Consider the following 27072-nt stretch of genomic DNA (forward strand, 5'->3'; position numbering starts at 1 on the left):
GACGCCAATGGCTAGGCACGTGCCAGTGCGTTCGTTTTGATCGTGAGAGGGAAGTTTGATCAATACTGTCGGAGGACATTTTCCACTCTCTACTAATACTATGCGTGAGAAGTCCGTTGAGATCCAACTCTAAATCAATTGGTACAAGATAAGAACATAACCGGTACACAACGTCCGTGAGGGACTTGTCTGACTCGAGGGCATCTCCGCTTTACTACCCTATCCGGCCGAGGAAATTGCATCTTATATGATCACTGGTAACTTCTTCCTTTCCGAGGTGCGTGAGCCTCTCTTTTCTTTGGACACTAGTACCTCATATGCGCTTCCCTTATATTCCGAACGAAACCTTTTCGTTTCACCTCTCTTCACGCACTTACAGGGCACCAACGGCACACGACTCTGACAACTGATGCCGATTTCGTGGTGCCGTGTGCAGTGGCGAAATGACCTTCGCAACGGGAATAAATTGGCTTTTTACAGGCAATTCCATCGGGATTGATCCAACCGCAGGCAATGGATGTGATTGCGAAGTTGAGGTACATCGGTCGTCTTCTCATAAGGATGGTCTGCCTCTAGCGACGCCAGAGGTTTTGCGAAGCTCCCGCTGCCAGCGTGGGATAAGTGTTTGAACGTATGCGACTCGTAGGGTGATGGAGCTTCGTCTGAGATTGAGGGCAGTGGTGACGTATTCGTAACAGTCTACATGGAAACTGCGATAAAATCTGTGGACGTCTGGATGTTCGCGACCAGAGTAGTCTGGGAGATACTGCTCATGAGATGCAGGCATGGCCGGGTTTGATGACGACGACCACGATACCTCTGAGTCAATCACCTACCACGGGGAGTATCCTAATAAGTGTCTCATCGCATGGTGCGACCATCAACAGGTGGTCGGAGGTGATAAAAACGGAAGATCGAAGCGTGGGGCATGATCAGAAGTCATGGGGCGGTGGTTATTCCTAACTGGAACGTCATCCATCGCACCCGTTCAGGTGGTCTTGGACCGTCTGCGAGCTTTGGATACGATAGTTGAGCAGCCATCCCTGAAGTAGAGCGCGGAGGTAAGTTGCAAGCACTCGTTACAGGAATATGATCCATTCAGGTTGCTCATCCTCGAATGGGCGTCCTTCAATTGGCAGAATTTACTCTCCAAACTACCGACGGCCTTGGTGAGCGACAGTAAGCTAGAAAGTACAAAGCGAACGGGTACGGACGTAGCACAAAGCTACGTCCAAATCATTCATCAGTTTGGGGAATCCATATCCAATAGCGTCGCCGGTGTACGCCGAAGCCTCAAAATTACTCTCGTGTACCAAGAGATTTTCGCATTCCACGACCGTCAGACACCCGAACAGGCATGAATTTTATCATGCGCCCACTCACTTGTGGGTTTTGTGACCAGTTTCGACTGACTTAATGCCAAGCTTCGGCCCGTCTCCCTTAATTTTATCACATCCCCAGCGATATCATCACCATGCTTGCAGGTGAGTTAGGGATGTGCCTCTGTACGAGCACTGAAGTTGGGAATCCACTTAGATATTGGATGCCGGAATCCTCCAGTTCGCGAACGTGGGTTGGGGTATGTGTTGATAGGTCGTGTTGAGACTGATCGCTTCCGTGTACTGAACCCTGCCTGATTAGAGTCTTCGTCTAGGATCGGGTGGCATTGAACACTGACAGGGCTTCACTGCGGAAAATACGTCTCCTGCTGCTCTCTGTGCTTACCTTCCAATCAACCATAATTGAATCTCCGTTCGGTTCTTCCAACTCAACGAGGACGCTATCAGAGGTATCTGTTATGAAGTAGGCATGAATGGGTCGATCTAACTTTTCTGTGGTGAGATACTTTAAGTGTGATATTTGCATTATGCTCTGGCTCCTTTATCAGCCACTCGAATTGGGAACTAGAAGTAAGACCTCAGCCTCAGGATAACGCTGGACTGCGAATTTTTGGCTAATTGATGCGACTCTAACCTGTAATTCTTGTTTCCTTAACCTTCTTGACCGTCGACCCACACCGCACCGAGCGGTTTTCTAATATGCAAAGTTGTGGGGGCTCAACCAGCCCACGGATCAATATTTGCCTCTTCGAGCTTACTAGCCACATCAAGGGGGTTGGTTCAAAATCAAAACTAGACGGCGAGTCATACGGAGCGCCCAAAAGACATGTGGTGGGGGCTGCAGGGTTACAGGCAAGTGTTGGATCTGCGTAGATAGAGTTACACGACTAGCGGAAGTACTAAACCAGCCTCACTGCAAAGGCGGAGCGTCTAAAACATCCGGCGGGAACGGCAGACTAATGGGGAGCCACAGGCTCTGCCATTAGGGCATTCGCTCGCTGGTAAGGCATGATAGGCCATAGGGGGCCTGTGCTAGGCCATTAACTACAATAGAATAGTGCAACATAAGGAAGTCACTCCCTCACGCACTTTGATCCAGAGTTTTTTTAAAAAAGGCGAGTGTTCTACGCCTGGGATCATATGCCAGATTGAAAAGTAGGTATGTTCTGACAGGTGTTGGCCAGTCAGTTTCCCACGGCTCTGGCCTGTAGGAAATTTTCGGCGATGCGATAGCTGCACTCAACTGGTTGGCAGATTTCGATCTTCTCCTTTTCCATTATTAGTCAGAGGGGGACTGGGGGGGTTCAGGAATGAATGAGATTCATTTCTGGAGAGCGCCAGGTCGTTCCTGCGAAACAATGTGGCAATCGCATGGGATTCACACCGGGACCACAACATCTATTGTGATTCCCCCCCCCCTCCCCCCTTTTCTCTACACCACTAGCTTCGGCGGATGGTCCCACCGCGGGAATTAAAGTGACAAGAACAGGTTGTGTTGGTTTTAGGGCTGCGCCGCTCAGCAATATGGTAAGAACAATGTTGTCAAATTGCGAACATGAGGGAGTTTGGGAGGGCAGCGATAATCTCAAGTGGATGAGTCAATATTGGGAAATTGACCTGATCGCAAAATTAGCAGCAGTGGAGTAGGGTCATAGACAAGAGAGGCGTGAAAGCGGCCCCGAACGGCGGCGCTAGTTCGGCAGGCTGGGACGACTGATGCAGCAACACGGGTGTTTTTCTCTTCATGTAAAGGCGCGCATGCTGTAGTTAGTGATGAATGAATTGTAGTATGGGGAATGGGCAGTGAGACTTGCGGTCCACAATCACTCGCTGTGCCAAACCATTCGAGGCAGGAAACACAACACAATACAGTCGCTATAGTGGGACAGGGAGATCCCGGTAGCAAGACAAGTGATGGAGAGACAAAACAGGTGGTGGGGAATATAATGATGCTTGTAGTCAGAAAAGGTAGGTAATAAATGAACTGCTGAGCTGACTTCGCAAAATAGACGTAAGAGTAGAAGCCACTTGGTAGCTGCATACCAGTACAACCCAATTGTTAGTAAGTTACCACAGTCACAGAAGCGTAAGTAGGACAATTGTAGGCCGGAGAGGCATGACCCAGGGAAAAAATTCCCTGGTGTCGTCAGTGGAGAATCGCAAATTTGCCGTTAGCGTTTGGTGTCCGTCGCGCGTGGGTAGCCTAAATGCACTTCTCTCAAGTGCCTCAGCATGTTGTTGCGTATGACCTTCCTTTGTTTCTTTGTAGGGCACCAGCGGCAGATGATTTCGATGTCTCGTGCTATGTTCTTGAGGCCATGAACTGCGGCAAAATGGTTTGCACAATCGTGCGTTACAGGCGCACCGCATTTCGTGCCATTGTCATACCGCCAGCCACAGGGTTTGGATACACTGCGATCGCAAACCAAGCGTGTCTTGGGCAGTCTCCTCGTGGTTCGTGGCCCTGAAAGGTCCCCCACCCTCATCCTCAATACGAGACAAGTGGTTCAGCGGATGAGGCTCGCGGAGTAACGGCAGGAATTTTTTGGCAGGCAGCGACTGACTGCATGTATAAGCCGATCGAACTACATTCGCTTCTGTCAACTTTCCTATAATTGGCTATCCCACCCGAGATCGGACCTGCACTGTGATCGGGGAGAGTAGGTAACGGGTGATCGCTGAGGGTGTATGCTGCGCGATTGTCGAAAGTGCTTGTTTCATGCAGTTCCATCCTGCTTCCAGCACGGAATTCACGAAGGCCTGGAAGATCTGTGGGCATCGTAAGGTGAGGTTGAACGGGGAGGGGGTTTCCAAAATGCCCTTGCGGGTACTGAGAGGATGGAATCTGGTTGGACACCAGAGAGGAGGGATAGAACGAGATGTGATCGTGAGCGATGAAGCAAGAGCTTGAGACTGACTGCGATGAGGTTGGACTTGTGTAAGAACTACGGGTCGGGAGGTGTGTTCTAGGAACGAATTAGTCGCACAAGACGTATCAGAAAGACGACGCACCGATCGATCGGTTGCCTTGGAAAATTCAAGAGAAACTGACCTGGTGATGCCATCTCTGTTCGGGCTTGTTCGAGACGCAGTCGAACGTTGTCGTTGAAGTCATTTGACAGATACTGTTCCGGAAGCAAGGACGATAGCCGGCTTGAAAGCCCTGACGCATTTGAGTCGAACACCTGGCCTGCGGTGTGATCATGAAAGGCGGGTATAGAGCTCAGGCCCATCATAGGTCCAACGGAATCATGGTATAGATCCCCAAATATCGAAACATCCACGTTTGTCTGCAGAAATCCTGACGACTGTGCTATAATATAGGGTAGTGGAAGACTTGTGCGCGGGAAGGAAGGTGTGGCATTGTGGTCCATAACATGACCGGAGGTGTGGTCCTGCATGTTCCAGCCCTGATTGACAGCAGGTGAGACCTTGACCTGGATGAGGAGAATAAGAGTACATGTCATGCGACTTACGATAGATGATGTTCCATTTTCGCCAGTAATATACTCCAACGGTAATGTGGCCTGTGCACTCTGAGAATGCGATGAGAGACGCGAGGCCACTGGAAAGCAGCTTACATCCCGTTCTCCGTTTAGATGGGCAGCTAGACTCAAGTCGGGCACTAGAAGCGGGGCAGACATAGTCGGACAACCTGGCAACTGCAGTGCCCGCGAACGTGTCAGGACACCGCAGTAAAAGTAGAGACAATTTGCAGACCTCGGAGATCGAGACAGCACGATCATCGCTAGAACGCAAAGTGAGTCAGCAGAATTTGACGCAGGAATGACAGTCACCACGTCAATGGAATGAAATATTGTGGTTCCTGCTCATCAATGGTGGAAAACCCATAGCCTGGCGCTGCACCATAATGCCTGTGGCCGAGATGACAATCCTTCCGGAATGTCAAGCCCTGAGACTGTTGTTCTGTTGATATGCTCAACGGTGCATGATCCGGTGTGAATGTTTTGTGGTACATGGTAGTTTTCTCCCACAATGACAAGGACAGATCAAACCGAACGGAAGGAAAGGAGGGGATCAAACCAAACGACCAGAATTGATCCATATTTAAGAATGAGAGAAATCAAAGCGTGTCTTTGACCGACGATGAAAGTGTTGAGATGGTGAACACGTGGCCACACTCCGGTTGACGAGCTAGGAACCAGCAAGAGCAATGGTCCGTGCCTACTGACTGCGCAGAGAGAATGGAGGGTTGCATTTGTTTGAGGATAGTGACTTACATGAGTAGACGATCTCATCACATAAATATTTGATTTAGGAAGCACTGATTGTGGCAGATATGGATTGAGGGCAACCTGCGGCGAGGCCTTGAGACAAAGCATGAAAGAGGAGGGAGTACTCGGCATGTGTCTTGGAAGGGAGGGCTCGTGAAGAGGCAGTGGTATCAAACGCTGGACGCCCGCAATGATCAGATCACTTACTCATCTGTTTGGCATCCACCCAACGCGCTTCACAATCCGCTTCACAATCCGCTTCACACCTTCCCCAATACGGATACCTGCACTTCTATGAGCGTCAGTTCATGGATTTCAAGGCAGATAATCGCCAAGGCTCTGGAGCAGAGAAACCTGCTGTGCGAAAAATAAGACGTGAGCCGAGCCGAGTATCCGAAGTCGGTGTGAGGGACTCGGAGCACAACTGGTGACGTGAAGTGTGATCACAAACGAGAGTATTGCTCCCAAAGATCTTCTGGAACAAAACCCCAAAGTGGAGCCGGCTGAAACATGGTCCTGCGAAATGGTTTTAACGCTGTGCTTGGGAACTATAAAAGATACAGCTTGGAGGGTCTGGCCGGGTTCTCCAAGGTGTATTCCCGTGTCTCATCGCCACTTGCATCGAGCGTGCACATACTTTTTTGATACTTTACAGCAGTTTGCGTAAATAATGTCAGTAGCAAAATATTTGTGAGCGCATCGTGAGCTCTGTCCGATATGGAAATGTAGGAATGCGTGCCCTCGTTGCCTTCGTGTGTCTGCGTACTGCCGGCGACGGCCAAACCACATCATGTAAACGGCGTCTCTGCCCTCCTTCTCTACCTTCCTAAGAAGGGAGGGACCAAGTGTCTCGCTCCACGCAGTGACCCAGGGTCTCCCCTGACGGGTCCCAAATCTAACGGGGACTCACAGCAGACTTACGAATTTACACCCTGTTCACGGCTAGTTCGTGCAATGAGTCTCTGCCCTCCTTCTATGCCTTCCTAAAAAGGAAGAGACCGGGTGTCTCGCTCCACGCAGTGACCCAGGGTCTCCCCTGACAGGTCCCAAATCTAACGGGGGCTCACAGCAGACTTACGAATTTACACCTTGTTCACGGCTAGTTCGTGCAATGAGTCTCTGTCCTCCTTCTATGCCTTCCTAAAAAGGAAGAGACCGGGTGTCTCGCTCCACGCAGTGACCCAGGGTCTCCCCTGACAGGTCCCAAATCTAACGGGGGCTCACAGCAGACTTACGAATTTACACCCTGCCCACGGCTAGTTCGTGCAACGAGTCTCTGCCCTCCTTCTCTGCCTTCCTAAAAAAGGGAGAGACCAGGTGTCTCACTCCACACAGTGACCCGGGGTCTCCCCTGACAGGTCCCAACAATCTAATGGGGGCTCACAGCAGACTTATGAGTTTACACCCTGCCCACGGCTAGTTCGTGCGGTGAGTCTCTTCTCACGCGACTCACAATAGATGATGTTCCATTTTCGCAAATAATATACTCCAACGGCAATGTGGCCTGCGCACTCTGAGAATGTAGTGAGAGGACGCCGGGGCCACTGGAAAGCAGCTTACACGCCATTCTCCGTTTAGATGGGCAGGCTAGACTCGAATTGGGCACTAGAAGCGGAGCAGACGTAGTCGGACAACCTGACAACTGCAGTGCCCGCAAGCAACGTGTCAGGACACCACATTGAATGTGGAGGCAGTTTGCAGACCTCGGAGATCGAGACAGCACGATCATCGCTGGAACGAGAAATGAGTCAGCAGAATTTGACGCAGGAATGATAGTTACCATGTCAATGGTATGAAACATTGCGATTCTTGCACATCGAGGGTGGCAAACCCATAGCCCGGTGCTACAGAATAATGCCTGTGTCCGAGATGACAATCCTTTCAGAATGTCAAGCCCTGAGACTGTTGTTCTGTTGGTACGCTCAGTGGTGCATGATCCGGTATGAATGTGTTGTTGTACATGGTGGTTTGCTCTCATGATGACAAGAGCAGATCAAACAGAACGAAAGGAAAGAAGGGGGCCGGACCAAACGACCACGATTGATCCATATTCAAGAATGGGAGAAATCAAGGCTTGTCTTTGACCGACGACGAAAGTGTTGAGACGTAGAACACGTGGCCACACTCCAGTTGACGAGCCAGGAACCAGCAAGAGCAATGGTCAGTGTCTACCGACTGCTCAGAGAGGATGGAGGGCTGCATTTGTGTGAGGATAGTGACTTACATGAGCAAATGATGATCACATAGATATTTGATTTAGGAAGCAGCCGATTGTGGCAGATATGGATTGAGGGCGACCTGCTGCGCAGCGTTGAGACAAAGCAGGAAAGAGGACGGGGTGCTCGTCATGCGTTTTGGAAGGAAGGGCTTGTGTAGAGGAGGTGGTATCAAACGCTGGAGGCCCGCATCAGATGATTCAGATCACTTACTCACGTCTGATGCATCCAACCCACTTCGCAATTCGCTTTACAATTCGCTTCATACCCTTCCTAAAACAGTGCATAGTTGCATGCTGTGACATTCACTTACTGGTAAATTGATAACCGTACAACAAGGCACAATCTGAACTTTGCACATGTAACGTCAGACTGCGATGCGGCGCTGCTGTTCAACCATCGCAACTCCACGCTGACTCTGCAGCACGCCACATGTTTTGCCATTTTGTTTCATCAAATTCAAACTTTCCAAATACTTTCGACTTCTACTGCGCAGGAGTTGCAGTAAAAAAAGTAATTCATTATTTGTCCACGCGAGTCAGATCGGTATAGCCTACCGAGCGCCGCACCCCGAGAAATAGGGGATTGCACTCGGCGGAGGGGGATGTGGTTGGCGGTCGCATGGATGAACCCGAGTAGAACTTTGGGCGCATTGAGAGATGACGATGTGATTTGGCTCCGTTGTGCCTATCACAATCTCTTGGTCAGGTTCCCACAGCTTTCGCTGGGAGTATGACTTCGGCGTACTTCAGGATCACCGCCAGCGGAAGAACTTTGTAGGAGCCTATAGGAGCCCGCCCTGTGGTCCGAGATCCATGCAAAAGTAGAAAAGGCGGCTTCGCGGGCAAGTGACATTTATAACGTCATGTATGTGTGATCGGTCTGATCAGCTTCTGTAGTCAACGCTCAACGTCCAAGTTCTTCATCTGGGAAACAGCTATGCCACGCGGCTGTCGACAGCTCTTTCGCACTTGAGCAAGCCCTCTCATTGGCTAGTAAGTGTTTCACCGAGCACGAAGGGAGTCTTACGACAAGTCACTTCTAAGCAGAGGTTGCTGTGGACTGGTCTTCCCTCGGGTGGCTTTGCAGATGTTGGTTCATTAGCGATCTGAGGTCCATGTGTTGAAACTCCCATCCTGTTCCTAGTGGATGCCAATGATGAGCCCAAATGAGACCAATTTACTAGGAACACAATGGAAGTTTCAACATGTGAACCTCAAATCACTGATGAACCAAAATGAGGGTTGGAGCTTGGTGCACGAACTCCTGCTCTCTGAAGTAGGTACGTACATGCTTGCTAATATTTTCGTACATGGACATTTCCCCCCTACCGTAATGTCTACAAGGTGATGTGATTCTTGAATGTATCAGTTTGTGGGTAGGCATTGCAGTGGGTGGCATGTCACTGCCTGCACCCTCTCCCTATAGTGTCAGCTCATTCAATGCAAGGGGATTTTAAAGTGATGGGAAATATAGCACAATAATAGAAACTATATACCCTACATGACAAAATTTATGACAGACAAATACTACAGTCATCTACCAGCACTTGAACCACCACCAACACTTGAACCAAACACAAATTATGTGTGAATTCCAGTCACAACAAGTAAGACAATGGTTGAGGCAATGAAATACAATACTTTGCTATGCTTGGCTATAAGATAGGCCTTGCTCAAGACCACCATTAGACTGATGATTAGTGTTTTACCCTTGAAATCATGAAGTTTCATAACTACTACAGGGAATATGAATGCTGTAGCCATTCTAACTAATGGAATATTTACATTTGCTTCTTTGCTTGGTGGTTCCAACACCTGATTGGGAGATCAGCAACTTGTCATGTTGCCACTGCAATGCTGATGAAGGAAGTCAATAAGGATGTTGAGTTGTTTATCAGTACATGAGATATCCCTATTATGGAATAGTCAGTAGGGACTCAAATATCATGGCAAATAGAAATGTGCATGAAGTCTACAACCCACTCAAGTTATGGCTGGCCATGCAAAATCCAAGTGCAGGAAGCAATGTACTGCAGTTGTTGATCAAGAAGAAGGTCTTACATATGTGATGAAGCTGTGGAATGATGACAAAGAGAAGCCAGAGGAAGATTGGAGGAGTCTGCAAGCAATTTGTTGTGAGGCAGAAGAAGAGATAAAGAACAGGAAGAAGAAGCATATTACTGTTGACAGGGTTACTCTCACAAGACGACTTTGAGGTGGGAGAAGCTGTCAACAAGCAAATGAGGAAAATCATTCCTGGCTTACATCCAAAGAGGAGGAGAGCATTGTGGAGTATTGCCTTGACCTTGCAGCAAGAGGCTTCCCACTCAGTCACAAGAGGCTCAAGTTTCATGTTGACACCCTCCTACAAGCACAACTTGGCAATTCTTTCCCAGAGACAGGGGTTGGAATGAATTGGACTGCGCATTTCCTTGATTGGCACTCAGAGCACTTGGGCACATACTGGAGTTCTTGTCAAGTTTGTGATGTCTGGGTTGAGGCTGGACCAGAGGTTGAAGCAGGTGTGAGGCCAAGGGGTTGGGATCAGGGGGAAGGGGAAGAGATACAGGTGGTGGACTGATTGGACTTAGTGACTGAGATTACAGCACTATTCCCTTGCATGGGTTTCAGTCTGAGTCCAAGGCCAAGAATTACAGATAGAACTTCTTTGATTTCAGACTGGGGACTACAGGCTGAGTATCTAAGAGCTTATATACTAGAAGTAGCTATAGTATGAAGACTGGTAATGCTGGTCTCACAAAGATTGCTAAGATGATTGGTAAGACAAGTATTAGTAAGGTACGACTAAGGTAACAGAGACTGGGACAGGGCAAACCAGGGACAAGACTGGGCAGAATTCAACTGAAGTGACCTGCACTGCAAAGCAGTGTGTACTGTGCTAGACCATCTGGGGATAAGGGATTGGTGAGGCCAAGGCCAGACTGAGTGAATGTGAGGCTGAGTCCAGCTGGGGTCAAGACATGACTATGACAGTATCCCCCTCTTAGGGGTCAAACCTATGAGACCCCTGTGAGAGCAGTAGGCTGAGTCTGAACTTTGGCTGAGTTCAAAAAATTGATACTTGTGGCCTGCTAAGCCCTTTGTGTCTTTCCTTTGTACTTCATCCATCATGTCTGACTCAAGACTGATCACCATGGCTGATAACAACAATGAAGCCTGGGTTGTAGTGGACTGGACCTGAGTGTCAGATGATGCCATTCAGTACAACACTGATGAGGAGGAGGAAGTGATGAAGGCTAAGTTGAAGGAAAGGAAGAGGCAAAAGGCAGTTGAACAAGCCTGGTGAGAAGAACAGGCTCAGCTTGAGGCCAAGAGAATGGAGAGGGAGAGGGCAGAGGCCAAGAGGGCAGAAAGGGAGAAGGCTGAGGCCAAGAAGGCAGCACAGGAGGCTGAGGAGAAGAGTGTGTGCAAGGAGGAAGAGAGATGAGAGGCCAAGCATAAACACAAGGCCAAGGCCATGAAGGGTGATGAAGCTGGGGCTGGTAGTAGTGAGGCTGCTGAGGTGAAGAAGGTGGTCATGGACCCCAGGTGAGTATCTTCTCTACTCCTGTGTGTTTTGTCTGAAGCCCACTTTTTTTAGCTATACCCACTGCACCCAGGCAAAGACTGTCTGTGAGTTCCTTGTGGATGGTAACAAGAAGTGGGTTGCCTGCATATGGTGCAATCAGTTGAAGGGCAAGTGCTGGTGGCCAGGAGATGGGAAGGATACTGAGGCTGGTTCCAAGGCCACTACCAAGGTTGATAATAGGCAAGAAGCAGATGGCTGATGAAGAGACACCTGAGCCTGGGCCAAGCCAGAAGAAGCAGGTGAAGTCAAGACTGACTGAGGTATTGGAAATTGACAAGCCTGAGGCCAGCAGGAGTGGGGCAAGGAAAGCCATTGCAGGGGGGTTTGCAGGCTTTGAAGACAAGCTCAAGTGACTTATTGACATTGCAGGGCTCATTGCCAACAACCTGGTGGGCCTCTTTGAGCTCCAAGAGGCTGTGGTTGAGAACTCAGGCTGGATTGCCGATGCACTTGAGGCTATGCTTGATGAATCCTATGGCTTTGGGGTGGCAGTCACCCCTTTGGACTCAGGCTCATCTGAACTGGACACTGAGGAGTTGCACAAGGAAGCAGAGTGGCTGCAGGCCAAGGGTGAAGAAGAGGAAGTTGAGGGGGAAGATGAGCCCATGGCTGAGGCCAAGTAGGCCTTAGTGTAGACCTTTTTGTTTTTTCCCTTCTTCTGCAAATGTCATGTCCAGTGTCCAGTCTCATACAGTAAAGTAAGAGGAACAAAGAAGAAAAAACAAACAAGGTAAGTAAGAGGACAAAGGAAACTAGATACCAGGAGAGAACAGAAAAGAGAACTGAGGCCAGCCAAAGCCAGTCCTCATTGGAATGGGCTGGGTTTACTAGGATAGCTGGAGTGAAATTCTTGTATGAGTTCAGATGCATTGTCCAGCTCTGTAGTGAGTACCCAAGTGGTTTCTTCATTGGTCCCTTCATAGCCAGTTCACCAGACTAGGTACTGTAGCCAACACCAGCAATGCTGGTTGACCTTGGAGTCAAGGATTTCAGCCACCTCAAACTCTAATTCACTGTCAACCTCAACTGGTGGGGGTGGTGGTTGAGTCTGGTTTGGGATGGTGTTAGGAATGGCTGGCTCGAGTTGGGAGATGTGGAAGACTGGATGGACTGCATGCATTGAGTCCAGCAGGCACATTGTGAATGAGTGGGTACCAGCCTGAGCTATGACCAGATACAGTCCAAGGTTCTTCTCTGAGAGTTTCTTGGAAGGCCAGGTTGACCAGAAGTATTTGGCTTTGACATACACCTGGTCACTGACCTTAAAGTCTGGGGCTGGCATGTGTTTAGCATCAGCTGGTCCTTGATAGTGCTGTTGTGCAAGGGTCATCTCCTCACATAGGCACTGGTGCAGTGAGTCCAGGTCAACTGCATGATCATGAGCCCAAGCAGAGGTGAGATCATGCTCTGGGTATACCAAGATGTTAGGGTGGTAGCCCTTATTAGCAAAGAATGGTGAGACACCAGTAGTAGCACTAGGGGCATTGTTGTAAGTGAACTCAGCCAGAGGTAGTAGTTTGGCCCAGTTGTCCTGCTGGTAGTTGCAGTACACTTGGAGGTATTGTTCAAGAGTCTGGTTGGTCCTTTTGGTCTGGCCATCACCTTCAGGGTGGTAGCCTGAGGTGAAGTGTAAGTGCATATCTAAGGCCCTGCCAAGTGACTGGGAGAAGTGAGAGATGAACTCCAAGCCTTGGTCTGAGGTTACATGGGCCAGCACTCCATGCTTAGAGAAGACATGGAGTAAGAAGAGTTTGGTGAGTTCTGGGGCCATGATAGTGTTGTGGGTTGGGATGAATATGGCCTGCTTGGAAAGCTGGTCAACTACAATGAGGATGGCCATGAAGCTGGATGAGGCTGGGAGTTGCTCAATGAAATCCATAGAGATAGAATTCCATGGCTTCTCTGGCACTGGGAGTTGTTTGAGAAGGCCATAAGGCTGATGGCAGGAAACCTTAGCCCAAGCACAGGCCATGCAAGACCAGATGTAGTCTTTGATGAAGGTCCTAAGGCCAGGCCAGGTGTACTCACACTGGATGAGTTCTAAAGTGCAGTTTTGGCTGAAGTGGCTGGACAGGGGGTGGTCATGCTTAAGCTGCAAGACCCTAAGGCAAAGATCATTTGAGTCTGGCACATAGATCCTTCCATTGAGATGAAGGAAGCCAATGTCATCTACTGACCACCAGGGATCAGGCATGTTGGACAGGCAGATTTGTGAGACCAGGTCATCCAGCAGTGTGGTCAGGATATCATTGTGTAGTTTTTCAATGTCCATTAAGGCAACTGCTCATAAGACTGGGTACTTGAGGTAGGTTGCACAGAGGGAGACTACTAGTTGCTCCTAGGTGAAGACTAGTCTCAGGTTCTGCAGGTTCACTTGGGCATAGCTGCTATCCCCCTCTTTGGGGTAGACATCCCATTGTCTAGTTGGGCTTAGCCCTGAGCTTACTGGGCCTGAACCTGATGATCATATTGAACTGCAAAAGGAATTCAGACCAGCAAGCTTGGTGGCAAGTGAGTACCTTAGAGGTAGAAAAGTACTCTAGGTTCTTATGGTTGGTGACAATGTTGACTGGTGAGGCTGAGCCCTCAAAGTAGTGGTGCCAGGTCTGGAATGCTTCAAATATTGCAAGCAATTCCTTATCATGAGTATTGTAGTTCAACTCTGGGGCCATCAGAGTACAGGAGTAGAAAGTGACCAGGTGTATCTGACCATCACCACAAGTGATGGAAAGGATGCTGGTGATGGTGTAGTCCAATTCATTGGTCTCCATGGTAATGGGGACCCCAGGGATGAAGTGAGTTAAGACTAGCACAGTTGTGAAGGCAGCCTTGAGGTTGTTGAATGACCAGTGGCACTCCTCAGAGAAGTTCCAAGGAGCACCCTTGCAGGTAAGCCAAGTCAGTGGTATGATGATGTCCAAATAGTTAAAGATAAACTGGCAATAGAAGTTTGCAAAGCTGAGGAAAGATTGTATGTCCTTGACCTTGCAAGGCTCAGGCCAATTGCAGATAGTCTGGACTTTTTCCTTGGACATTGTGAGGCTGGCAGGGAGAGGTGGAAGCCAAGGTACTCAACTGAGTCCAAGTGGAACTCACATTTCTCTGGCTTCACATAAAGGCAATGAAGCCAAAGCCAGCAGAGTACCTCTTGGACATGCTGCATGTGGGACTCCTTATCTCCAGAGTAGATTAGGATGTCATCTAGGTAGACAACTACACAGACATCCAACATGTCTGCGAAAATGGTATTCATGAAGCATTGGAAGGTGGCCAGGGCATTGGTGAGGCCAAAGGGCATCACTAACCACTCATAGGAACCATACAGAGTCTGGAAGACAGTCTTCCATTCATTGCCCAGAGCAATCCAGATGAGATTGTAAGCATGCTGAAGATCAATCTTTGTATAGATTTTGGCTCAGCTTGGTGAGTCCAAGAGGTCAGAGATGAGTGGTAGCAGGTATTAGTCTTTCTTAGTGATTTTGTTGAGGCTGCAGAAGTCTACACAGAGCCAGAGGGAGCTGTCCTTCTTCTTAACAAAGAGGACTGGTGCAGCATAGGGGGAGGAGGTCAGATGAATGAAACTGGTGGTGAGGTTTTCATTGATGAAAGTCTGGAGAGCTTGGAGCTTGACTGGGGACAGCAAATAGATGGTGCCTAATGGTGATGTTGTTCCTTCTTCAAGCTCTATTTTTAGGTCATACTCCTGGTGAGGTGGGAGTGCCAAGGCCTTGGCTTTACTGAAGACATCAGCAAAATCATGGTACTCTTCTGGCACATTGGGTAAGGTCAGGGGAGAGGAAGCTGAGGCCAATTGGACTTGAACTGAGGCCAGGGGGTGGAGCTGAAGTTGGAATTGGACAGACCCTTCAAGTTTGCAGGCACACATGAAGGCAGCTGCATTGATTAGGGAAATGAGAGGGGCCTTCAGGGGGGTACAAGCCAGGGAGTCAGAGACCAGTACAGATGGCACAAGGCTGTGTTGGTCACTAGGACTGGGGTCAGGAAGATCGGTGGGAACTGGACTTACAGGGGGTGTCAATGGGGTTGGCATTCCTTGTGTATGAGTCTGGAAAGTAATACTGCTCAATACCCAGTCAATCAAAAAATTGTATTGGGTGAGCCAGTTATGCCTGAGAACTACTTTACACTTGGAATCCAATGGGGCTAGATACAGGGTTACTGGTGTGACATCTCCAGATGCAAAGTGGATTGAGACATCTATTGCTTTGGTTATGGTGAACATGGATGTTCCATCAAAAAGCCAGAGTCAGATTGGTGAGACCGAGTAAGGGGTAAATGAATGTTGATTAGCAAATTGATTATCTATAAAACAATGGGTGGAGCCAGAGTCCACTAGGGTACAAAGCCAAGGTAAATGATGACTTTCAATAGTGACATAGGGGGTTAATGAATTCAGACTGGAAAGAGCAGATGCATTGAGTCTAGCCTCCAAGTTTGCACAACTGGAGTCAATGCAGCTCCTGGATTGTGCAGAGTCCTGGGAGCTGCTACCTATTTTTTTTGTCTCAGGGGTAGAACCCAAGCCCAAGGCTGGTGCAGCCTCAGTAGTGGCCACAGTGTGAGCCTTGGCCTTTCTGGCTTTCTTGGGGCATTTGTCAGAAAAATGACCAGACCCTCCACAGAACATGCAGAGGTTCCTGTCCATGCAACACTTGCATTCCTTGGAGGTGAGTTTTCCATCCTTGCTGAGTTTGCTAGACTCAGGCTTGGATGAATTGCTGTTATTGTTGTTGCCTGGCTTTGATGAAGCTGGCTTGGACTGCATAGAACCAGTATTGTTGCTACTGCCAGTCTTGGCTTTCTCTTGGCTGGTCTTGGACTGGTTGTTGCTGGTGGAGCTGCCAGACTTGTTGTTGTTGTTGGAGGAGGAGCCCTGGTGCTTACTTGCCCATTGGATTTCTTCCTTGTACTCCCAATAGCATGCATCTATTTCCTGGGTGAGATGACAGAGCTCATGTAGAGTCTGCAGCTTGCCAACCTGACATACTTCATCTTTGATCCAGTCTGGGAGCCTGGAGTAGAAATGATGATGCAGTGCACCATCTCTGTAGCCCTGGACTTGCAAAGCAAGTCAGTTGAAGTCCACTACATGTTTATTTATGTGCTGAGTGTCCTTCATATGTAAGTGGTCAAGCTGACTCTCAGTGTCAGCAACTGGGTCATGAGGTCCAAAAGTGGTTTGTAACTCCAGGATGAACTCCCTCCAGGAGTCCATCCAGAGAGGCTGGTCATCAGGGTCCTTGACCCCAAGCAAGTCCAGCTTGAACCATTCAAGAGCCATGCCTTTGAGGTAGGACTGGGCAAAGATGACTTTGGCATGGTCAGTCTTGGAAATTAAGCTCACACTGGATAAAGAAGGCATGAAGCTTCTTGGGGTCAGTGTCATCAAAGGTTTGGGCTCATGCAACTTGGTCCTGCTCAAGGACTCAGGACTAGTGCAAGTGTTGTGGGCCAGTAGTTTGATGGCCTTTGTGAGACTGTTGAAGACTGCAACCATAGGTTCAGTGTCTGGGTCTGGGAAGTCCAGTTCATCTTTTGGATCATCCTCATCTGGATTATTGTCACCAGGCCCATCATCACCAGGACCGTTGCCAGGGTCATCATCATTGGGATTGTTGTTGTCATCATCATCCAGCCCTTCATCCCCAGGATCACCACTGGGGATGGAAGCAATGGGGTGACATGGGGTAGGAGTATTGGATGTTTGGGCTGAAAAGCCCCTGAAAGGACTAACAGGGTCTGGGGATCATCTAGTGGTGCCCAAGGCAGCTAGTGCTGTCTCATGGCAGGTTCCACTGGCTGAGGCAGAGTCAGGGTTGGTGGCAGAATGGTCATGGGGAGGTTGGAAACAAGCCTTGGTTGCCATGGTATGTTAGACCCACACAAGTGGCAGTCTGAAATACTGTCAAGTTTGTGATATCCAGGTTGAGGCTGGACCAGAGGTCAAAGTGGGTGTGAGGCTGAGGGGTCAGGATCAGGGGGAAGGGGCAGAGATACAGGTGGTGGACTGATTGGACTTAGCGACTGAGATTACAGTGCTATTCCCTTGCATGGGTTTCAGTCCAAGTCCAAGGCTGAGAATTACAGATAGAACTTCTTTGATCTCAGACTGGGGAGTACAGGCCAAGTATCTAAGAGCTTATATACTAGAAGTAGCTATAGTACAGAGACCAGTAATGCCAGTCTCACAAAGATTGCTAAGATGATTGGTAAGACAAGTATCAGTAAGGTATGACTAAGGTAACAGAGACTGGGACAGGGCAAACCAGGGACAAGACTGGGCAGAATTCAACTGAAGTGACCTGCACTGCAAAGCAGTATGTACCATGCTAGACCATCTGGGGATAAGGGAGTGAGTTGGTTGGCAGGAATCGACAATAAGATATTGATGGGTGCTTGTTCCCAGGCTTGGGACATAGAATGAACCAGGATGAGTGCTTTCATTTTGTCATTCAGGGTAATACCCTGAGCAGAAATGGCCGCGAGGAGCATAGTAATCTCCGAGATCTTGACCATTATGTCATCCTTGGGTTTAATTTGGATGCAAATTAGGTGTTGAAACTCCATGAATGTAGTCATTGCAGATGGAGCACCATAACTGGCATTTAAAGCAAGCCACTTTTCATTTGAGGTGGCTAACCCGTCAATTGACATTGCGATCATTGGATCACAATACAAAGTTAAGATTCCTTGTGCACAGGCATCAGAGGTGTCCCATGCATCGATTTCGGCTTGTGCTGCACCAGCTCCAGGTCTGGCAACAGTGCCACCAACAATTCCCATAATACCGAGTGTTTGCATATAAGCCTTCATAAGAACCCGACCAAGAGGCATAGTTCAAGCCGTTGAGTTTTGGGATCTGCTTTGAAAGACCTTCAGACATCTAGTGTCAAAAGTCCATAAGCAGGTGTTCGTATAAGAACAAGTGAGTCGGATGAATTTTAATGGATGGAGGATTTAATATGTGGATTTTGTTGCCCTTAGGTCTGCGAGCAGAAGCTCTAGCAGATTGAGATGGGCAGCGATACTTGCATTTGGGAATATGAGGACGAGGATTTCGCCAGGTTTTAACTATCAGTGTACCTCTCTCAGCGAATCTCCAGTTAGGGATGCGAGAGTTATTGCGCTCTAGACTTTCAAAGTCTAGTGGAGGAAAATAGTGGTAGCTTAAAAAGCTCCAGTTGCAGTCATGCAATGGTATTCCATCCGAACGAAATCCAAGATATGGATCTGCGCAAGAATAAGGTACATTGATAGCATAGGAATAGCAAAAATGAAGATTTCTACAAAGAACTTCGAGACAATTGTAGGACTTGTTGATAATACAAGTATTAGTTCCCAAATGGTTTCGCCCTCCTAATACGTATGGTATGTCCATTAAACTTGGAAGAGGATAATTTTTGACATATGGCTCGAGCTTCATGAGCTCGGCTAAGAGCAGTAGTGCATATTCCTCGAGGTTGGGGTTCTGCGAGATAATCAAAAGTACCTGTCTCCATGACATGTTCGAGATCGTTAAGAATCTCTGCTGTGCCAGGCCAGTAAGTGAAGTTAGCATTAATGGGGTCTGTACCCCATGAAAGATGCCAGTTAGAAGGTGTATATTGCAGGTTATCTCCCATATCGGCTTCATCCCGGAACCGTCATATAAACCTAAATAGACCGCTATCAAAGCAGTCTCCTCTGTGTCTGCGTTCTCAGAACCATCTCGGCACACAACGGACATCTGTGGTACCGTCAACCCAAACTCCTTGGAAATTGAACTCAAGATGTTGGTTCCAAAGGTGGAGAGGAGGGATGACGCCATTGAAACATGGGTCATAGAATGGGTGGATGTTGTAGTAGACATATACGAACATATCATGGGTGACCGAGAAGGCCAGAACAGTGTCAAGGGCAGGATCTTCATAGAAGGCTGAGGGAAGATTGCAACCATTGAAGTTCACAATAGCATGTGGAGTTGACGTATGGGATAATTTAGGGAAGAAGTCGGTTAGATAACCATGAAATGCTAAATGAAGGCCAGGGTAGAAAAATGGAGACTCAAATCTGGGAAAGTGGGGCATTGTCTGCCACACTGTTTCCATGGTTTTGAGCGGAACGAGGTAGGTAGCTGGATTCGGCTTTTTGAAATATGTGACTGAGGAAGGAACCGCTTCTCTCCAAGTTGAACAGTCCTGCACATATAACATCTCAATATACTCTATGATCTCCTTTACTGCATACTTCTGCCACTTCACATCATACATCCCGTCACATTGTTCAGCGATATGAAGCTCAGTTTTCTTTGCGATGACCAAAGACATCTTGTAAGGACCATAGATTAGTTCCCATAATAGATTGAAATGACCACAAATGAAGTTAGAGCAAATTGAACTCTGTGTTGTTGTCTTGAACGACAGCGAGAACAAGCTCTGGGTTAAGCAATTTGTTCAATGCAACAATTTCCTCAGGAAGAGGAGTTGAAGCGCATCGAGGAAGAGGAGGATCAGCTGCCTCAAACTCGTCATATGGTGGTACGGGATCTAGGTCAGCTTCAAAGTTGATGTCAGGAAGATGAAAATGAAGATAATGAGGAGGTGGAGTCGGTGGACAGCAAATGAGTGCTTGAACAAGAGCTTGACAAATGACTACTTCTTGGAGAAGATGCTGTTGTTGTCGCCACCAAGTGGAAAGACCTAATAGAGTAAACCAGAAAGCCATAGAGCATATAAACAGCTCCCAGAGGGTCAACATATCCAAGCCTGCATAATGAAGTAACAGTACAGACTGGTTAAGACCAGCCACAAGTGACATGGCAAAGACAACTACAACCATTCCTAGCACATCTAGGCCTATGACATCCATCATGATTTGCCTGTCAGCAGTGATCACTTGATGCAAATGCATAAATAGCTCACACACCTAGAAGGCAGGGCTCATAACCTATTGCACAGAGGAATGGGAGAAATGAAGAGCAATATAGACAAGAACACTTGCCTTGTGAGAATGGTTGTAGTGTTTGAGAGTTAGCAACAATGAGTAGTCTTGTTAGACGAGGCTCAGTAGATTGGATGTGTAATCTGATGGGGACTCTAGGAGAAAACCCTGAGTTTATATACATGAGTAGGTATGCACGGACCAGTAGCATATAAGGAAACTACTACTATGTATAGTAAGGAATAGTGCAGAATGCTATGGAATATGACATATAATATGACGTCATTGTGGAGCTGATTGCTAAGGCAGGTCATGTGATATGAAACGTGTTGATACACATGTAAGTCTAGATGACTCTAGATGTCAGAACTATTAGGATATTTCCAACACTTGCTTCCCTCATTACCTTCACTTTGCATGGGTCCTGGCTTTGGAGCCTGTGACTCCAGCTTTCCTAGCTTTGGCTTTGCCCACCCCACCCACCTTTGCTCCTGTTTTGTGAGATTGCTTTCCTCCTTTCACAAGTGCATTGCCTCATGGTAAGCTTCTCTGCATGCCATATTCTGGGTCTTCCACAAATTTTCCACTTTCTTCCACTCTGTCTGATGCTCAACCACATGGTTATAAAATTCATCACCTGTGAGTAATCTTGGCAGTCCATCACTGTTTAGCTGACCCTTCTTCCTTCTCTTCTGTTTTTCCTCCCATGCTGCCAGCTGACCTGACAGATGATCACAAAACATTGACTGCAAAACAACAGTTGACTGCATTCCAATGGGTGCATTCTTTGATGTGAACTCTTGCTCATAGGATTCATGTAATGCCATTTGGTAAGCTTTCTCTTTCTTGTTTGCTGGTTCTTCATCTAGCAGGGGGTGTGTGCATTTGTGCCATATTGGGGAGATTTGGGAAGGTGTGAATGGTGGGAGGCAATGGGATGAGGTGAGTGGGGTATCAGCCATGAGAAATGAGGCTGATGTAGATGCAAGTGATTCAACAGCATCTTTTGCTGCTGTGTGCCAAAGTGACTGATGCTGCCATTTCAAGGCACTGTTGCAACTTGAGTCAATGAATGGATTGTCATTGCTGCTCTGGCCAGAGGGTTGACTCATGTGGGAGTATGTGATGGACCTGGCACAGTACTTGATGGAAATGGGGTGTGTTGGATATCTTCAGCCTTTTTTTGATACTGATGCATAAGAGATGTGATGACATGAACAGGGCTTGGCTGTGGAAGTGGCAGCTGACCTTGAGATGATGTCTCCAAGCTCAGGGCCATCATCTCTTTGGTAATGATGTTTCAGTCAAGTGGCCAGACCCCAGTTACCCTGAATGCAGAATGAATGGTTTCAGGGGTGAGTGCTTTGAGATGAGCTCTTTTGTAGATTGTGATGAAGTTATTTTTAGTTATTTTTTGACATGTAGAGCTCTCAAAGCTGTTGCATGCCTCTGTCCAATAGTTCTTCAATGGACTGAAGACAACAACATCAAGGCCCTGATAGATGTGAGTGGCATGTGCAGGATAGCACAAAACATGAATATTATGTTCCCTGGCATAATTTAGGAACTCCTTTGTGTAATGGGAGTTATGGCCATCAACAAGGAGAAGACAAGCTCATCCATGTGCTTTCTCACAGGTTTTGTTGTCAAAGTCTTCAATCCAAAGTCTCCCAATTGCACCATCAGTCCACCCTTTGGGTGAATGAGTGACTCTATAATTATGTGAGTCCTTAGTATTCTAGTTGGAAGCCTGGCAAAGTGAACTCATGAGGCATTCAGAGTATTGTCTTGATGCCAATTTGTCAAAAATGACTTCCCCTTGTAGATGATAGTCGGTGCAATTGATCCACCTTGGCACAGATGGTCACCATCACAGTGATATTTTCATGATTTCCATCCTGCTGCTGATGTTGCATCTTCCTTTGTGCAGGACCAATGACACACTGTCAGCATCCATTCCCAGGCTGGAAGCCAGTCTCATCTGCTGCCCAGATGCAGTCCTTGACAATATTATTATCCTTGATGGTGCTCTTGAGTAAGTCACACCATGCTTTGAGGGTGTGCTCATTGACTACCTGCCCATGAGCAGAATCAAGTGGAGAACTGTCATAGTCATGTCTTGACCCTGGCTGGACTTGGACTTGCATTCATTCAGTCTGGCCTTGGCCTTGCCAATCCCAATACCGTTATACCTCGCATGAAAGAAGTCTGGGCCCACAAATCGGGCAAATCTATGCTTCCACAAATGGAAAAACCTGGGTCTTCTTCGACCCATATCAAACAAGAATCAAATTCTCTTCTAGCACGAATGAATAAGCCTCCACTTTGCCAAATTTGCAGAGGCAGCCATAATACCCATGATCATTAGTCTGGATCAGGCTCTGGATCCTTTTGTGGTAACTGTGGAGGTCACAGAAGAGGTCGTGGAGGTCATGGATGTGGACATGGATGTGGAAGTTATACTCCCTATCCACAACAACAGCAGCAAGGTTCTGGTTCTCATGGCCGAGGCCAAAACCATTGCCAAGGCAAGGGCAAAGCCTGAGCCAGTAATCTCGAAGTAGAAGGTACTGAGACTTTAAACTCTGCCTACATCGAAGAACTCCCTGAGGGTTCTTACGATCCTAATTCCAGATCTTGGGACATCTACCCTGATCAGGAACAATTCGAGAATACTGCTGAAGAATTTGATATCACTACTATTGATATCCCACACAAACCTTCCCCTGAATATTCTCTCCTGGATCCTACTCCAGTTGAACAAGTCTATTCTAATGACCTTGATACCTATCTCAGTTCTCACGTAATCACTGAGACTGAATCATATGATCCAGATCTTTCCAGACAAGATCTTGCTATGGCTATGGAAGTCATAGGACACACTGCTCATAATCCTGTGTCTCCTTCCACTGGTCAACTTGTGCCATGGTATATTGACAAAATTTCCAATTACCAACCGGACTGAGTTGAGTCAGTCAAGATTCGTGTAAAACTTCTGAAGTCTAATCTCCCCTGCACATGTTCAATTTGCAATCACACAGCCCTTTCTTGCTAGCGAATGGTCCCATCCCTTCGGGAACCATGGCAATGGAAGAACTCAGACTCTTATCAGAGGACAATTTCCCTTCCCCCTGATGAGCAGGACAGGACACATCAGAGTGGTTCCCTCGAACCCTCAGTATGAATGGGAACTTCCATTTTGGCTTGTGAGAACATGGTGGAGAATCGGAATGTTGAGGATAATGGCAGTTCGGCTTCGCTGACAGTATGGAATTCTGATCAATCTGCCTCTCAATTTCAAGGACAGAATTGTGGAAATGGAGGATCTCTCCAAAAATCCATACTTGTAAAATCTCATAAAAAGAAAAACCATCCTATGTCCTTATCTCAATTTCACGAATCAGTGCCAGAAAAACCTGTATGTAAACCTTTCTGTATAAAGCATAATCCAGACATTGAGTATGATCCAAACGAATCTGCATCGGGATATCTCCCTTCTGCATTCAATGGACATGCCTTCAATTCTTATGGCTGCTACCCCTTGGGTGTGCCCATGTCATTTGCAAATCTAAAAAAGAACCTTCCAAAGGGTGAGTCATTATGGATGTTGGATTCTGGAGCATCACATCATGTGACTCCTTTTAAAACTGATTTCCTCACATATCGAGAATTTAAAAATCCACCTTTGGCCTCTACTGCTGGTCTTAAAAAGGTTCAACTTCTCAGTGAAGGAACAGTGGTTATTTGCCTGGAAAATGGCAGTAACCTGCCCTTGCATAATGTTGTATACAGTCCTCTCTTTTCAAAGAGATTATGCTCAAGAAATGCACTCCTGAATAATGGGTATCGGAGCACTGCAACACTTACTGGCAAGACAATCAGAGCACCAAACAGCTGGATTGTCCTAGAAGCAAAAGTAGCTTCTCCAACTTCACCTCTTCATTGGTTTGTGGGCATACCACTTCCACCTACAACTGCCTATGGGGTCCTTTGCCCTTTGGTCAAGGAATCTCAAGAGTCTCTCTGGCATAATCACATGTGTCACCCTGCTCAAGCAGTTCTCAGACATATGCACTGATTAGGCCTGAAACAAGATATACAAATACAGGGGGAGACTTCCTCTTGTAAAGGTTGTGCACAAGGCAAACTTTCTTCTGAAGCTTTTAAACCATCATGAAAACGAGCAACTAAACCTCTCAAGTTGGTCCATGCTGACCTTCTTGAATTACCTGTCGAATCATACTTTCGGTCCAAATATATTTTAACCCTCTTGGATGATTATTCATCTTACGGTTTCTGTCTCTACCTCCAAAACAAATCTGACACTTATACTGCTTTTGCCAATTGGATGGTATCTATGCAACATACTACTGGACATCATCTTCTTGTGCTCTGTTCGGATCGAGGGGGAGAATTTATGGGTTCCACCTTCAAAGTGCTCCTTTCTTCGTGTGGAATTACCCATTATTTATCAATCGCTGACCAGCCACAGCAAAATGGTCGTGCTGAATGTTTTAATCAGACCATACAAGAAAAAGCAGGAACTATTCGACATCATACTTGTGTTCCAAAATGCTTCTGGAACTTTGCTTTCGACTGTGCACTTCACATGTACAATAGAACTCCTCTCAAAAGGATTCTTTTCAAAACTCCTGTCGAACTTTTCTTAGGAAAAATACCTGACATTTCCTATTTTCGCACCTTTGGCTGCAAAGCCTTTGTATGGGTTCCCAAAGAACAAAGAAAAGACAAATTGGAACCTCATGCAGTCAAAATGGTTTTCCTAGGCTACGAGCCTAACACAAAAGGATACTGATTTTTACATGGTCAAAAGATCATTCTTTCTCGCACTGCAAAATTTGTAGAAGACTCCTTTCCTTTCTGCTCTGATCATTCACAAAAATCCGAAACCTTTGACTCTGGTTCTGAAGACAACCAAGAATCATCATCTTCCAACTCTGAAAGCCTACATTCACTTCCGGATCCTGATCAGATCCAACTGGCACCTCATCACCACCAACCACCTCATCCGTTAACTCCTCCACAACAAAACCCACAGCAGAGAGCTGCGGACCAGCCTAGAGCTCCTCAACAACAAAGAAGAGCACCTGCTGCTGTACCACCAGTCGACCCTCATCATCTTAGGCATCCTTATCAACCTGAATTCATTCAAGGTGACTCACACAATGTTCGCAGAGCTCAACCTCCTGCCAATGACAGAGAACCTCATCCTAAACATCGATTCATACCTGTTTCTCATCCTGGAAATATCTATGGAGATAGACCTCCAGTCCAGATTGAACAAGATATTCAACAAAATCAGGATCAAGCACAACAGTGGATTCATAATGCTGAGCAACATGCTCACAATTCCAGAGAAGATATTCGGAGATATGCAAAAGAAAGAAGACCTCCTTCTCCGAGGCTACCTCCTGCACTTGTTCCTCCTGAAGTTCCTCATCATTTGACAGAACATCCTCAGGGAACTACACCTCCATCTCCTGGATCTCCACTTACTCCTATTCCAGATACTCCTGATTCTCCAAAAGGAATGCCTGGCCAAGAAGCTGAAATGCATCCTTTTGAGTTTGCACTTGCTGCTTGAATCAAGGAATCTCCGGAGCACTATAAAGATGTGCAAAAGTTATCTCCCAACTTACAAAAGAAATGGTTTGATGCCATGAAGGACGAATTAAAGTCTATCGAAGAAAGACAAGTATGGACCTTGGTGGATCCCCCAAGAGATCAGAAACCTGTTAAGTGTCGATGGGTTTTCACTATCAAAAGCGATGGTTGTTACAAAGCTCGTCTTGTGGCAAAAGGCTTCACACAAGAATTCGGCACCAACTTTGAAGATACCTTCTCTCCAGTGGCTCGATTCGAAACTGTATGAATCATACTTGCATTCGCTGCCCAAAGAAATTGGGACACAGAAGCCCTGAATGTCAAAACTGCCTTTTTATATGGCAACCTTGGTGAAGAAATCTATATGGAGCAACCAGAAGGTTTCAAAGTTACGGGTCAAGAACACAAGGTTTATCGGTTGCTTAGAGCCCTTTATGGCTTAAAGCAAGCTGCACTTGCATGGAATAAAGCCCTACATCAATCTCTACTTCAAATGGGCTACATACATTCAAAAGTGGATGCTGGGATTTATATCCATTCATCAAAGCTGGCATTGTCATTTTTCTCATCTATGTCGATGATGGACTCTTTCTAGGATTGGACAAACATCTTTTAAAAGCCAAGAAAGAACAATTCATGAAGAAATGGGAATCTCAAGACCTTGGTGAAGTCAAGGAATACCTTGGCATTCAAATTCACCAGGATAGATCCAAGAAGGAACTTTACCCTGATCAAATCCCCTATGTCAAAAAGGTCATTAAAAGGTTTAATATGGAGACTGCTCAAAATGTTCGCACTCCATTACCTTCAGGATATCAACTGGAAAAAGCACCATCAGACTATCAAGCTACATCCTCACTCCGAAGCCAGTACCAGTCTATAATAGGGTCTTTACTCTATTTGGCACTTGGCACAAGACCTGACATTGTGTTTTCTGTTATTCACATGTCACAATATATGGCAAATCCTACTGAGGATCATCACAACAAGGCCCTGCATATAGTTTGCTATATTGCATCTACTTCAAAAATGGCCTTATACTATTCTGGTCTTGAATCTTGGATCTTTGGCTTTGCTGATTCTGATTGGGCTTCAAATAAAGACACTCGTCATTCAACCACTGGT

The 27072-nt window shown here is 47.0% G+C and overlaps 1 protein-coding gene across 1 annotated transcript; it reads right to left on the reverse strand.

The window, feature by feature from the left end:
• Nucleotides 1-3834: 3834 nt before the first annotated feature.
• F5J12DRAFT_209477 (uncharacterized protein) lies at nucleotides 3835-5244 on the reverse strand. Its single transcript, XM_051738431.1, has 4 exons — nucleotides 5141-5244; nucleotides 4817-5088; nucleotides 4393-4750; nucleotides 3835-4306 (listed from the first exon to the last, which is right to left on the reverse strand). The coding sequence occupies exons 2-4, from the start codon at nucleotides 5084-5086 to the stop codon at nucleotides 3960-3962; spliced, it is 975 nt and encodes a 324-aa protein (XP_051598798.1). The 5' UTR covers nucleotides 5087-5088; nucleotides 5141-5244; the 3' UTR covers nucleotides 3835-3959.
• Between the last annotated feature and the right edge of the window lie 21828 nt (nucleotides 5245-27072).

The sequence above is a fragment of the Pisolithus orientalis genome (genome assembly GCF_024613125.1).
Source record: "Pisolithus orientalis strain OTSU chromosome Unknown F5J12scaffold_20, whole genome shotgun sequence".
NCBI classification, from domain to species: domain Eukaryota; kingdom Fungi; phylum Basidiomycota; class Agaricomycetes; order Boletales; family Pisolithaceae; genus Pisolithus; species Pisolithus orientalis.

Excerpts from the sequence above, each read along its gene's own strand:
- F5J12DRAFT_209477 (XM_051738431.1), bottom strand. The coding sequence starts at position 5,086 with ATGATCGTGCTGTCTCGATCTCCGAGGTCTGCAAATTGTCTCTACTTT. Across the intron at positions 4,751-4,816 it reads AAAATGGAACATCATCTATC|GGCTGGAACATGCAGGACCA; the intron begins GTAAGTCGCATG and ends GCTGTCAATCAG. Across the intron at positions 4,307-4,392 it reads AACAGAGATGGCATCACCAG|AACACACCTCCCGACCCGTA; the intron begins GTCAGTTTCTCT and ends ATTCGTTCCTAG.